Source organism: Pieris brassicae, chromosome 5 (assembly GCF_905147105.1).
Source record: "Pieris brassicae chromosome 5, ilPieBrab1.1, whole genome shotgun sequence".
Lineage (NCBI taxonomy): Eukaryota > Metazoa > Arthropoda > Insecta > Lepidoptera > Pieridae > Pieris > Pieris brassicae.
Window position 1 is genome coordinate 13,716,759 of NC_059669.1, and position 15,306 is coordinate 13,732,064.

General features: G+C 34.0%; 1 protein-coding gene across 1 annotated transcript; it reads left to right on the forward strand.

Moving 5' to 3' along the window:
* Positions 1-1,759: 1,759 nt before the first annotated feature.
* LOC123709935 (lysosomal acid glucosylceramidase-like) lies at positions 1,760-14,678 on the forward strand. The gene is made up of 12 exons (XM_045661561.1): positions 1,760-1,881; positions 2,799-2,923; positions 4,512-4,557; positions 5,860-6,013; positions 7,241-7,397; positions 8,218-8,378; positions 9,438-9,561; positions 10,135-10,248; positions 11,044-11,191; positions 12,670-12,746; positions 13,345-13,634; positions 14,489-14,678. The coding sequence occupies exons 1-12, from the start codon at positions 1,821-1,823 to the stop codon at positions 14,625-14,627; spliced, it is 1,596 nt and encodes a 531-aa protein (XP_045517517.1). The 5' UTR covers positions 1,760-1,820; the 3' UTR covers positions 14,628-14,678.
* The last annotated feature ends 628 nt before the right edge of the window (positions 14,679-15,306 follow it).

Consider the following 15,306-nt stretch of genomic DNA (forward strand, 5'->3'; position numbering starts at 1 on the left):
TTAAACATTTGACTTTTAAAACAGGTTTTAGTGGAATTTACTAACCCCAAGTTGTAACTTTATTATCACAAATATATATTTTATTTATTTATTAACACTCCGTTGCATGTACAAAAATATAAAACAATGACATAATTAAATAGAAAGGGCAACTGGCGGCCTTATAGCTTTGAGCGATCTCTTCCAGGCATCCACTGTGTAAAGGCTAGGTGTTCAGTCTTCTAGGCTCCAAATGTGTTCCTCTTCATAAGTTCGATACTTGGGATAAGTGTTCTAAATGAATAAGTGGCCAAAACCAGTCTGTTGCAGATCCCCGTCAACATATACGTTGCCTACTGAATGCCTTCTCCGACCCTATAGACATCGTTATACATATTATGTTCGTAGAGTGAGTTGACAGTAGCGATACCGTGTATCTTATGTTTTTTTTTCGACATTATGTTATCAGTTCAGTACTGCAAGAATAGTGAATGTTTTTTTTGTAAATAAATAAATACAATACCTAATGCCTTCAAATAAGTTTATATCGCGTTGTCCTTCCAGTTTTGTTTGAAAAAATGACATTAGCGAATATAGCAATGTATATTTTTTTACAGAACATACAGGTGGCTTTTAAGTGATACCGCCCATGTACACTCGCGTTGTATGTGTATAACCGGCCTTTGAAATGAAATTCAAATAAAAAAATCGGATCGTCATTAACATTGCTTGGAATTAGCGGATGCTACTCGAGTTACTGAAGAGATATGTACTATATTAACTGTACCAGAAGGCACTTTACAAGTGAAGCAACATAAGATCAGGCCCCTTTAATTTTTTTAAGTACATATTACAATTATACATCAATCTGTGGTGTCTCTGTATTTATTATATAAAATCAAAATCAAAATGTCATTTATTCATCTAGGTACAATATGTACACTTATTCATGTCAATATCTTATACCGGCATTAGTCCCTACACATTGTTATCATCTATGTAATCTTGAAATGTGTATTATTTTTATTAGTGTTTCCTTGACTGAAACTGAACCTTGATTACCAGCTGCATGGTGTAGTCTGCCCTGGACACCTCGAAATGTCAGTTCAGTTCTCGAGATTCTCCATAATTGATGCTGCTATACGCCAAATTAGTTTAGAACCTTAAGTTTCTAGAACACAAAACACATTTGGTCAGTAAGTTCTTGCACACACAGATAGATTTACAACAGCCATAAAGACCCCGCAGTATGTAATGTACTAACAATTCCTAGTTCTTCTTCTTGTAGTGCCTCTCCACTACTAGAGGTTGGCGGGCAGCTCATCATACTTCTTCTTATTCTTCACCAAGCCTAGTTACTTAAAGCAAAATTTAATGTTCCTCTCTGGCGGTAGTTTTGATTTGAGTTCAACCTTACCTAACCTAGACAATATATTTTTGCAGCACATTTAATTCTCATTGATCATATATATATATATATATATATTAGCAATTGATAGCTAAGATGCTCAACCAATGGTGATGGATATCGACACAGCAGTACTCACTCTTTTTGCATTTCGCCGATCACCACAACTCGCTTGCACGTATGTCAGTTCAAACGATATAAATCAGCTAGTTGCCAGTGACTTAGTTGCTCCACTTGCAAAACGCCTAACGCGACCTTTGACTCTGATAACATGCCACTGTCTATCCCTATCACATTGTATTGGCCTAAGAAAGACGGGTTTAGAACTCCGTTTAATAGTATACTGTATATGGTCAATTGTCCCAAACAGCAATAACACTTCGTTATGTAACGACGTCTTTATAAAATAGCACAAATAATAACTGTTTATAAAATGATGACAAAAATAATATTTTCGTTTATATTCATATCGTGTATAGTTAAAACTAACTCAGGTAAGATCAATAAATCTTTTAATATCATTTTATTGCCACGATCGTGTCGTTATCAAACGTAATATATATACATTTCTTTTTATTATTGACTATTTTAGCTTGCTTGTGGCTTTTGCTCACGGGGATTTGCAGCAGTGATACATTACTTTTTTTGTCACTTAAATTTTTGTGAATTAATAAAATAACGCGCAAATAAGAATTATAGTTATCATAACCACGACGCTGCGTGCCGGTTCTCTTCTAGGACAGCTCAATATCGATTGAGACTTAACCAAACATTAAGTTATTAGAATAATTCAACTTAAACTTAATGTTAAAATATGTTTAGAATTGTACAAATTTTGGTTAAGTTTCAACAACTAAAATCATTATTATTGTTTACGTTATTAAAGAATTTAGACTCAAGTAAAATTAAACTTCATTATCTCGTGTCAAAGCTATTAACTAATTTAGTATTATTCTTTATTTTTAAGACAATTCAATTGCAAATGGCGTTATTAAGATATCAACTTTTGAACGTAAATTTGGTCTTGTTAACCCAGATAAATCAAAGAATGCTCAGAGAAATTGAACATTAAATTATCATTATTAGCAGAGCAGTATTGGTTTAGTAGCTTCAGTGTGCGGCTCTCATCCCTGTGATCGTAGGTTCGATCCAATATGCACCAATGGACTTTCTTTCTATATGCGCATTCAACATTTAATCAATCAGTGAAGGAAAAGAAAACCGGCTTGCCAGACCCAAAAAGTCGGCGAGTGTCAGGTACAGGAGGCTGATCACCTACTTGCCTATTAAATAGACAAATTATTCTGAAACGTATACAGACATTTGAGGTCCACACCTGAAAAGATTGAATCGCCACTGATATATTTATTTATTATGTGATATTTCTTATTAATAAAATCTTCGTTTTTAGATAAGCCATGTGCAGTGAAGCACATATTAGGGGAATCCATAGTTTGTGTTTGCAACTCTACATACTGTGATGACTTTATAAGGGAACCACCAACAGACGGCTATATCACGTATAGTTCTTCAAAGGTGAGATTATTTTATATGAAGAGAAGGATTTTAGATTTCATTCAGTAATATAAAGTTGCTCTTGCTAAAGAGTTTATATATCAAATATATTATAAATTTATTTATTTGGAAACAAAACAGATACTACCATACAGTAAGAAATAAACTTAAGTTAAGACATAAAATAAATACATTGGTTGTCCACAAAAAGTTTTACTAATAAGAAATGTGATACAAAACATGACAGCACAAAATATATAAAACCAGACAACGACAAACATACCTGTAGCTATAATAAAAATAAAGATACAAGGATTATGACATTATCAGTTGTTTTAAATAAATACTGTACTAAAACCCGTAAACTCGTTAATAAATAATAAACCTACATATAATTGATTTCCCTAGAAAGGGGAGAATATACACACTTGAATTGTAACTTAAAATTAAAAACTGTTACACATGTGACAAGAAATAAACATGCAAGGAACTAAGAATTTCCAAAGATCTGCCTAATCGCTTGGTTGGTAGGGGGGTCCTATAAAATAAAATAAAACTCCTTCCTGGCGGGAGACCTATCGCACCAGACGTAGCTTAAGTAAATAAATTTCCTTTTTAAGAAAGGGGATAATGAACAATCCCATGCGGTTTAGATACTCGGCCACAGACTGACTAATCCTGTTTGGTAGGCTACACAATAACTATAACAACAAGTTCTATGGTTAATGTCTCGTTCGTGTATCACGTATACTTTTAGGTGCAGTTTTTATACTATGCTTTTAGACGTAACATAGTGTCGTCAGTGTTGACACTTACAAATAAAATGAGTAAATACGATTTTTCACCACACACATCATTATGCGCTTACGCATAATAGACAGACTGTTTAATTATCTTGCGTACATGATCTCGGCATTAACAACGCTTTGTACGAAATGGCACACCACGTATTAAACGATACGATATTATTAATCAAAGAGAGGGACACTTATATTACAATAAAACACTATGAAATCTTCTACAAAAAAATTCAATATTCATATCAAATAAAGCCCTATATATATTTTATGGTGCATATGTCGCAGCCAGCTTAGTTATCTGTTTAATCATTACTACAAAGCTTCTTACTAAAAAAACTATGTTTTACTAGCGGCGTATTATATTCAGATGTAGCATTTGTTTCAGCAACACACATTTCATAAATTGATCGGCTTAGGCCATTCGTACGATCATATTCGTATGACTAACAATAAAAAAGGAGAATAAGAAATTCTTCCATACCATATTTCATAAAGCTTTTGAAAACATCAACAAATTGTTGTTTGCGGTCGTTTATTGTCAGATTGGAATTAAACTAATTTGAAATGAAAAGAATAATTATGTAATTTGCTGTTTGATCTAATGTCTGAATATCATTCAGGCCGGTTGAATGAACGGCTAATTAAGCTAGTTGGCTGCGACACATACTCATACGGGGCACAACGCCATGTGTTGATTAATAAATGAAACTATTAACTTCGGAAATATCACAATTTCTAGTGTTCGCAGTACATTATTTTAAGATGTGAAAGTATAATATAAAGAGTTAATGTTAAAAATATAATTTCAGGACGGGTTGCGTTTTAAAAAAGAGGTGCACAGCTTTCTAAATGCCAGTAAGTACAGTACTTCAGTAACCTCACGTATATCCAATGATCTTCACGCATTAGTTGATAAAGGTAATGGCGTATAACGCGAACTGCGTTCAATTCACAGATAGTCAGTGAGATCTGAACTTATCAAATTATAATAGACGCAAAACTGTCTACTTTGTGCCTTATTGAAGTTTCACGTGAACTCAAACATTTGTAATGCTTTCAAACAGAAGGTCACAAGCAGTTCCATATTAGTCCGACTGATATTTTTAGTTATAGGTGTAAAAATAGAGAACCGAATACGTTCTTATAAGACAAGCGACTGAATATGAATAGTCAACTGCTTGTATTTACCACTTTATTTGTATAAAATTCGATAGTATTGTATCGAAGTTATTAATTACATTAGACAGTTTTAGCTAACATAGTTAACGTTAGTTGAGTGACATTTATATATTTTAGAAGCATAAACAAAATGTAAGCAATGATCGCACTCTTGAAGCCTTTAGTTTTTTTCCATACTCATAAATTGTAATACAACATTCTTGTTTCCGATAATGTTTAAAAAGAGAGGACTGAACTTGTATTGAAGTATCACCTTATAATAACGACGTTAGGTGTTGTTAGCGTTGTAACCCATGTACCCCTAGTTTTAAGTTAGTTCTACGCTGATATTTTAAAAATCAGTTGTTATCTAGCTTCGAACAAAGTTTCATTTAACATATATTTGAACAAATCCATTCAAAATCCGCCACTGAACTTAAATCAGTGTTACCTATAAAGTATTTACGCGACATAATACTTTATGTCCAGCGTCGGCGGCTGGCTGGCTGCGTGATACTCGTGAACAGGTGCTACTTGTGCTGACTGGTCGGACTTGAATTCGTGTAAGCGGTGATGTTAGTTATTTGCGTGTTGTTCCCACGAGAAGGCGTTCTCCTATTTCACAATGCCTCCTGCTGATGTCATGTGGAACATGGTGTAATGCTAGGCTCCTTACAAACGTTATGTAATACAAAAAACTAACTTGGCGATTAAAAAGAGTGGCGGAGAGTTTATTGCCAGTTCTTTTCTTCCGTTCTACGCCCTTGATTTGAGAACTGGCAGTGAATTTAAAGTATATTTCTTTTTTTTTGACATTCATAAGTGTACATTGTGTTACCTATATGAATAAACGATTTTCGAATTTGATTTAATGTTATTACGTCCGTTGTTCAATCTTAAACCCCCCGGTATTATATTTAAACTGTCGGTTCAATGCTAATCCCCACAATTAACTCATCATACTATCTATACCTATATATATAAACCTTCTATTTTCAGGTGACAAAAATTGTATAAAATGTTCCGAAATCCACTTAGATGTGGATCCATCAGTGTCATACCAAAGGATAGAAGGCTTCGGTGGAGCGGTCACTGACGCCGCGGGAATTAACTGGAAGAGTCTTGAACCCGCTCTACAGTATTATATGATCAAGTAAATTTACTTTTTAGAACATTTGAAGCTAATACACACATTTATTTTACAATAACTAATGTTCATGTATAAGATTTATGTATGCATATGGTGTGAGCTACTCAAATGTCTAAGACTGGCAGCAAGTTACTAAGTTCTATAAACTGCCACGCCCACAACCCCTAGGGTTATATAAGATTAAGTCAAGTCATAAACTGCCCTCGCGAACCACCACCACTAGGTGTAACCAGCTGCCCACTGAAGTATTTCCAAACCAATTCGACTAAGAGACCTTCGAGAAAAGAGCGTACCAATTCTCCGGCAAAACACTCGCGAGCCCTCTGATATAGTGTCCATGGGCGGTGGTATCACTTAACATCACCATCACCTCCTGTACGTTTATTATTATTATTCCAGTTTTTGCTTACATTTTATGGACCTTCCTCAGAGATCAAGAAATAAATAAATTTACTCCGGCCGTATTCGAGTTTTGCGCTTAGCAGCATATTTTGGGATTAATTTTTAAATTCATTTTTAAATTATGTTGTATTTCTTATATATACAATAATTTGCTAATTTAATCGCATAGCGCTTACAATCTTCGGCAACAAATCAGTACAATAACGTACCCTAAAACAGGTAAAGTTTTTCCGACGCTAGGATATACCCAACATTTCGACATCAGCCACTAGGGCCTTCGAGCTTCGGCCAGTGTTTTGACTTATTAAGAATCCCTTCCCTTTAGTTAGAAGGAGAAGCAGCTGCTTCCCTGTTCGACACCGTCCGCGTTCTACCACTCTAAACTCGAAACGAAACTCCCCAAACTGTAAATATTAAAATTTCAAACTGTGAATTTAGCTGTGACTGAGAGAAGTAACGTAGTTTTTAAAGAAATATTTTTTTATGTCAGATGTTTCATCTTTTTTGTTCCTGCCTCATTCTAACGTACGAATGACCTAAGCATTAGCCAGCCACCTTATTAAAAGTTGTTACAAACACTACGGCTGTATTTTTTTCATATCGCCAGTTAAACGGCGCTGTTAAGTTAAAAACCTAGGCTGTTATTTGAACTGCTTACTAAGCTAGTTGGCGGCAACATATTATACTCTTTAGTCTTCCTCGATAGTTAATCCAAAATTTCTGGAAATGATTGCTACCCAAACTATGATTTAATATAATGTATTGATTAAAAACGTTAAGCTTAAAGTACAAGTGTTTTCTATATATCTAATTAAATTATCTTTATAGATCATACTATTCTGAAGAAGGCATCGAGTACAATATGGCTAGAGTACCAATAGGAGGAACAGACTTCTCAACCCGGAAATACGCTTACAATGAACTTCCGTTAGATGACGTTAATCTCACCAACTTCCACTTGGCTCATGAAGACTATAATTACAAGGTGTACTTTATTACTAAAATATTACAATAGTTCAACCGTATTACCATAAAATGATTTATTTATTGGTTAGTCAGTATTACTTGCCATTATTGCGACGCCGGCAAATAAACCCATGTCGGAAAAGTGATGGTACTTTACACCCGACTCTTGAATTAATTAGGCGGTGGCGGCGGAATTAAGTAGGCGGAAATAGGCGGTCTATGTTGGAATTTCTTAGCGATGCCGAGTTTAATAACTAGTGTTTGTACCTAATTTCGATTGGTCCTCGGAGCAGTGAGGTAGCTCCGCTAAGCCTGCGAAGTGCCCAGAAAGCTTCTGAGTTTCTGAAAAGAGCTAGGCTAGCTAACTATCAAGAATTTGCAACGGACCAAATGTACTTCTAAATGAAGATACTGAGACTAACTTGCTTTTTTACTATATCTTATTTCGATATAACTCACTGTTTCCCAACGTGGGGCCCAGGCCCCACAGGGACAATTTGATTCTTAAGAGAAACAATTCGAAAATAGATTCGATGTCTTTTCGATCGGAATCACTTTTTCATTGTTTTCACTAGTTTGATAACTTACAGAAACGTAAAATTGCTTTTGTTTGTATTTTTGTTGTTATTTTGGTTGTATCGTGATACTACTGTTAACTAATATGTCATTTTACACTTGATTAGTACATTTTTTTGTTGATTAAATAATCGGAAACTAGTATACGACTCATAAAATACTTTATACTATTACTCTATATGTTCATATTATAGGTGTATATACTAACACTTAAAATAAGGTTGTTTTTAATAAACTCATACTGCAACATATGTATCCCTCAGATTCCTATGTTATGGGCAATTCAGAACACATCAAACGTACCTATACACATAGTTAGTACCACTTGGTCACCGCCACCCTGGATGAAAACGAACAACGCGTTTACTGGTTTTAGCCGTTTAAAGGAAAAATACTACCAGACATACGCTGATTATCATTTCAGGTAATTTTCGTGTAACAGTTGTATTTCTTACATATTGTACATTATACTTCATGATCAACTCAATAAATTTATAAGGATATATAGGTACTATAATGGTCCTGCAAGTGAAAAGCTGCGCGTGATTAAGCAATATGTGGTGGGATGAAAAGTTCGTAGGCTGACACATAGATGGCGCCACTATTATTAAATAATTAACATTTTTAAGTAGCCGTTTAAAAGACACGTGTATAAATTTGACAAATGTCGTATACTCGTATTTTTTGAGTGAAGGAACTTTAGTTACTTAATTGATTTGAATGTAAGAAATGAAAAAGAAAAACTCAATTATATTAGTTCTTGAAAACAATTGGATAAAAGAAATTGCCTTACGATAATTTCAATAGATTCTAATTATAGGATTACCATTATATCATATAATTTAAAAAAAATATAATTTAATTGCTAGCCACGATTGCCTAATAGCACTCGAGTTATGTAAATGATATACCTATTAATTCGTGTTTGTAACCATTTAAGAAAGTTTTATTATATTGATTAATGTAATTTTTAGCCTACTTTATTCTTTATGTACGAGCCAAGGCTGTGCATTTTGCTCACTCAGGCTTTCTTAGTATTATAAGCGTAACGATTTCCTAGTTCATAGTCGGAGTTACGCCCCGAGAGTATATCCAGACGTCGGCACTCTCTTCGACTGTAATTGTTACAGCATTTATTCGTTTCATAGCTATTAACATTATTATTTCTGATATTATGTTGTTGTACGCAAGTGGTTTATATAGAGTAAAAATAAAATCCTTTACTATTTAGAGTAACACGATGACCGTACCGTGCACTTCATATATTTTGTTAATAGTACTTTTGATTTCCTACTATTTATTTTAGACGAAGTAAATTAAATGTATTAGTTTAATATTATTCTACAAGAAGTTAGTACTATATAAGTGTATCATACATCTCCATTGGCACATCTAAATCTGCTGGCAGATTACTCAAGTACATTTATGTACTATGAAAGATATTTATATAGAAGTAAGATTTAACTAAAAGCATTACTTACAGGTTTTTAGAAGAGTACGAGGCTGAGGGAATACCGATTTGGGCAATTACTACCACTAATGAACCAATCAATGGCGTTTTTAATTTAGCGAGTTTCAACTCCCTTGGATGGACTGTAAATGAGTTGGTACGTAGTTACAAATTCACATATTTTTTATTACAGCAAAGGTGATGCATATGCATAATAAATAATAAAAAGTTTATTCATGACAAATAGGCAAAATGCATATATTGCTAGTCCCCACACTTGGGAGTCTCTGTGTTGTCGGTAACAAGATAACAATTAGTCAGTTGTACATGTACATATTTAAAAGCTTTTGGAGAAAAAGTAGGTTTAGTGTTACAACTAATCAAACACAAGTCTCACGAGATATTAAGTGTGTGTGAATGGGTGTGTGTGTGCATGTATTTGAGAGTTAAAGCATTACAGTAAAACACGCCTAAATTTGGACAATCATGATAGCTTAAATTAAACGTTTTATATGGAAGTGATAAACTAAATGTTGTAAAAATATACATTCACGATTACAATATACAATTTATAAATATATTTACAATACTTACATACACTTAAAACAAATTATATTTAAAAAGACAAGAGAAAACAATTATTGTTTAACCGGGATAGGATCCAGGAAAAACAAAGCAGGAAGGTAGCCTTATATTATAAGGAAGTCTTATACCCTAAACTTTATTTTAGGGCAAATGGATAGTAAATCACTTGGGCCCAACGATTCGTAACTCGAAATACAAAAATGTAAAAATTCTTACATGTGACGACCAGCGCTTCACAATACCATTTTTCTTTAATATGGTGAGTTATTTCAATTAAATAAACTTTTACAATATTAACCGTATATATTTGTATCACGCCGTGAACTGGAGAAAGAGAGAGAAGATCGTTCGCCGTAAGGGGTAATGCTGGCAAGCTTGCACTTAGCTGATTGCCCAGAAGGCGATGAATACGCTCCGTATTCATTATCACAACACGTTCAGGTTACTATTGGGTTTGCCGAAGTTCTGCTGTGCGTCAGGTATGTTTGCCGAGACTCGAACTGACGGTTTTAATGTCATCATTTGAAGGGTGGCTTGGTGTTAGAAACGGAAATAAGTTACAAAGTAATATGTCAATAACTACCCTTGCGATCTTCGTTTCGCCCTAAAATGATTTTTACTTTCCCTACCTTTTTAGTAGCTACATACTAACATATGGAAAAATTTTCGTTGCTACCCAGTGGAGGCGGTTTTGACGTATTCCGCACAATTATTCTCTCCATAAAAATATTCCTCAGACTTCAAGGAATAATTTTAAAAAAATCAGTCCACCCGTCTTCGAGTTGTGAGCTTAGCAACATATTTTGCGATTCATTATTATTTGTATAGATTTTTGTATGTTTATTAACCAATTATTATAATATATTCTTGCATACATAGACTTATTATGGTATTTCGAGTGTTAAGATGCTTAATACATTTAAACGATAAATAAATTTAATCCGTGTTGATAAAATACTTTCCAAAAATTCAAGAAAATATATACTTTATTTTACGATAACTCATAACGAATCTATAATTCAAGTACAAATAAGCTATAAGCAGGTATTTTCAGATGTTACACAAACACCCCAAAGCTTTGGACATTATAGATGGAATTGGTGTTCACTTCTACAATGACAGGATAACCCCAGCATCAATATTCAATTTCGTAACGAAATATTATCCGGATAAGTTTATTCTGGCCACTGAAGCCAGTGAAGGTAAATTTACATTAATTTAAGTCAAGACCATTGACGACGACAATCGTTTAGAACAAGATATTGGTGATATTAGTAACAGCCGAAGACGTATCGATGATCGATGTCGATGTCGTTATAACAGATTTTGACTGCAGTTAAATGAAATTTTCTCCCCTTTTTTAATATGTAAATGATTATTAATAAACAAAACCATATCTATTTATTATTAGTAATCATAACAATCAACAGTATTTACAATTTTCTTAACCTTCATACTAACTAAATAATAAAAAGAAAATTAAAACACATTTGGCAGTGTACCTTTAACACTCGCAGCATTTCCTCGCTGTATTGCGATATTAAAATATTTATTTATAACACATACGGTGTATGGGCTTCATGAGAAGCGGTTCTTGAGTCTAATGGTTAATTGATATTGTTATCCTGTCTCAAGTGAATAGATAATTTATTCAAAGTAATAAGTGTCCCGTTATTTATTTATCAATAAGCGCCATATCTCACCGAGATGCCATGGCGACGTTGCCATGGCTACGTCTAGCGTCCCTGCGTCACCAATGCATTCAGTTCTGTCTCGACAGTCAGAAATAGACGTGGAAATGACTGCACTATTTTTATATTATTACCAGCGTCGCAAAAAAATTGAACGAAAAAACTAAAATATATGGGTAAATCCATTTGTATTTGTAAGCCAAAGCGGTGTTTTTCTCAAACTCTATGAAGATTTGAGAAAATACACTGCAAATGTTCAATTATCTGAGGATGTCACTAACATCATTTATAAGGCACGTACAATACATACATCTAAATATAAGGCACGTAGATATAGCAATTTATAGTACATACACGGAACAGCAAACCATTCTCAATAACAATTTTAAATAACGCTTGAGAGCATTTAAAGGTCAGTTAGTTAATTATAACAATACCACAATTCGTGTACGGAAGAAGAAAAAATCGTAGCTATTTTATAGACTCACTGCTATATTAATTAGGTTAATAATATTGTTGTAAATATAAAAATCTCTTGTTCAAACTCAAACTCAAAATAACTTTATTCATGTAGATAAATAGATATTCAATTGATTCTCAATTTACATTTACGAATAGTTTTCAAGTCAAGGAATTGTCAAGTTTTGAGTCATACAAATAGTTTATACTGTAGCAAATCAATCACAAGGATTAGGATCATTTAAATAATCGTCAAATTTATTGATTAATTTACGTTTAACGAGAGGTTTGAATTTATTCAGTGATAATTCTCTATTTCACTCGGGAGTTTGTTGTAAAAACGAATATAATTTTCATAGAAATAGTGGTTTATCTTCTGGAGCCAGGTTTGTGGATGGAAGTGGAAATGGAATTATGTTCATGACGAACAACTTCATTTTTTAAAATGCAACAGAACGCTAAGGCGCGTTAATTAACGATTGATGAATGATGAAAAATTAAATAAAATTTTAATTAATCTTAAATTTTAGGGGCGTTTCCTTGGCAACCAAAAGTGCTTTTAGGCTCTTGGGATCGAGCGGAAAGCTACATTAGTGATATACTAGAGGTAAGGTTAATTATATCAAAAGACGTATAATGATGCCAGAGCAGTGGCAAGTGGCATAGTGCGACGCTCATCCCGTCGTGGGTTCGATCCCCGGCCAATGGACTTTATATATGCATATTTAACACTCGCTCGAACAGTGAAGGAAACTATTGTGCGAAAAAACCGGCTCGCTTTAGAGTCGACGGCGTATTTCAAGCACAGAACATAGCAGTCTGATCACCTCATTTGTTTTTTTCTAATAGGCACTTGCCTATATCACGAAACAGATGCAGACCTAAAAAAGGTTGTTGCGCTAGGTCGTAAAAATGTTAAATATCTTTTTATATTTTAATGTTCTCTATTATATAAATTTAAGACATTTTCTCAAGATACTTTATCTTTGTATAAGTTTAATCATTAAATAAGTTTCAGCTGTTAGTTTTTTTAACTCGCGAAGATACTAGAGATTTTAAGAGGTTTTTTGTGGTTTTGTAAAGATATTAATAAAAACAAATGTACTTTTAGAAACTGTAGTGTTTATTGTTTTATTAAATGTGTAGTATTTACATAAACCAAAGGCTTCCAAATGCGGTATTATTTAATAATGTGATTATTTCAGGACCTTAACCACAACCTGGTCGGTTGGATCGATTGGAACCTGTGTTTGGACTTAATTGGAGGTCCGAATTGGGAGCTAAACTTCGTCGACTCACCAATAATTGTAAATGCTTTGCGTCAAGAATTCTACAAACAACCAATGTTCTATGCATTAGGACAAGTATCGAAGTTTGTCCCGAGGGACTCCATAAGGATACAAGTGAACGAGACGAAATCATTCTTCCAGACTTCGGTGAAACATGTTGGGTTTTTGACACCCAGAAATACGACTGTGTTGATACTTTATAATAGGTACTTTTCAATATTCTTTACCTGCATATGAATAATAATTGAAAATGGATAAATAAAATAAAATAAATTTAAAGTTTGGTCCCTGTTAATTGTGCCAACATTTCCTCGATACTTATTTGTTGAGCTAGGAGAGCCTTTGCTACTCTTGGCGCCAACTTAAATATTTGTTTGGCGCCTGTGCACTTAAGCTCACCCAAATGTCTCTACACTGAAGGGCACAAAATCAAAGTTGAAGAAAAGCCACTCTTTTCCACCTGCTCTGCGTCTGAGCCAGCTTTTATGCTGGTCTAGGAAGTGAGACTATCATTAAATTTTGTTGCTAAGGCCAATACGACAGTACCGTCAAGAATTCGTTTACCAATACGATTTTATACAGTTCTATTATATCGACTTTGAAGCTTATTTATTCTCCCGTTAAGATTTATTAAGCCTATGAGGCACGTTTCAAGTTTTTCATAGAAACTTCTACTTATATATTAATTTTCTATGATTTCTGGTCGATTTGTGTTCATTTGTGGTCTCAGTTTTGTATTTGCTCAAAATAATAATAGTCTTATATTTGAGATGCATTTACACTTAAACACATGTATATTTCTATATCATTCTTTTTAAGTATGCCGTTTTTTAGCAAAGGCGTCCAAATCTAAATCCCGCCATTGCTGTCTGCCATATACCACTTACTGTTTCCTTCCTTCCAACATTACAAACATATCATCCCCGTTTTTATAATACATTCCTATATTCACGTCTATATGTTATAAAAAGTATTGTATACCAGACCAGCACCAGTACTCTCTAGCTTTTAACTGCTATCGCTATTTGGTAGACTTCTTTAATGGCTGTTTTTTTTTCAGTGAAAAGGAAACGTCAATCACAGTAAAATGCTTAGAGAAGATAATGCATCTGCACCTCCCGGCTCGCTCTATAACGACGGTCGAATTTCAAACCAAGAAGAAAGAAGAAAAACCAGAAGATTTATTCGACCATTCGTGATCAATTGCACAATAAATATGTCTTACTAGTTAATCAAGAATTACTTACTAATTACTTGTTTATATCTAAATATTTATTTGCCTTAACACCCTACGTAACTTCACTAAAGGCTGAGGATTTAAAAAAATCTAAATGCCTGTTAACCTTCTTTTTCTTTTCTACGTGAAGCGTGTCTTGTCCTATGCTAAAGCAGCAACTTTTCCGCAGTCGCTATACTCGTCCACTTCCTAGGACATTATCCTTACAACCAACATTTACCCTGGATTTTACCCATTGTACAGCTTGCTAGCTAGTGATATGTGTGTTTAATAAATATGTATTGAATGTCAGGAGTATATGTATAGTATATGTATTGTGTATGAGCTGCACTAGATAACTAAATATATGAGAGGGTGAGATGTAAGAACCTAACAACCCTACGGATCCCTAAGCCCTACAGATGTACCCTAACACATAAATAGTGAATATATAAATAAGTACGGGATGTCTGCACCAAGAGACCTAAGGTAACAGACGGAGCCCTACGGATAGGATTAAAGGTTCGAGGTGGTGGAATTATCTCAAAGCTCGGGCAGGCTCACCACGATAATTAAGGGCTTGAAGTAGTCTTCGCCACTTTGAGAGGAAGCCAGAAAAGAATACGACAGAGCAATATTCAAATCTGATTTATTGTTCAAAG

Bases quoted from the DNA above. Each gene is read 5' to 3' on its own strand.
- LOC123709935 (XM_045661561.1), top strand. From the start codon at position 1,821: ATGATGACAAAAATAATATTTTCGTTTATATTCATATCGTGTATAGTT. The intron at 2,924-4,511 runs GTGAGATTATTT...ATATAATTTCAG, and splicing joins TCACGTATAGTTCTTCAAAG to GACGGGTTGCGTTTTAAAAA. The intron at 12,747-13,344 runs GTAAGGTTAATT...TGATTATTTCAG, and splicing joins ACATTAGTGATATACTAGAG to GACCTTAACCACAACCTGGT.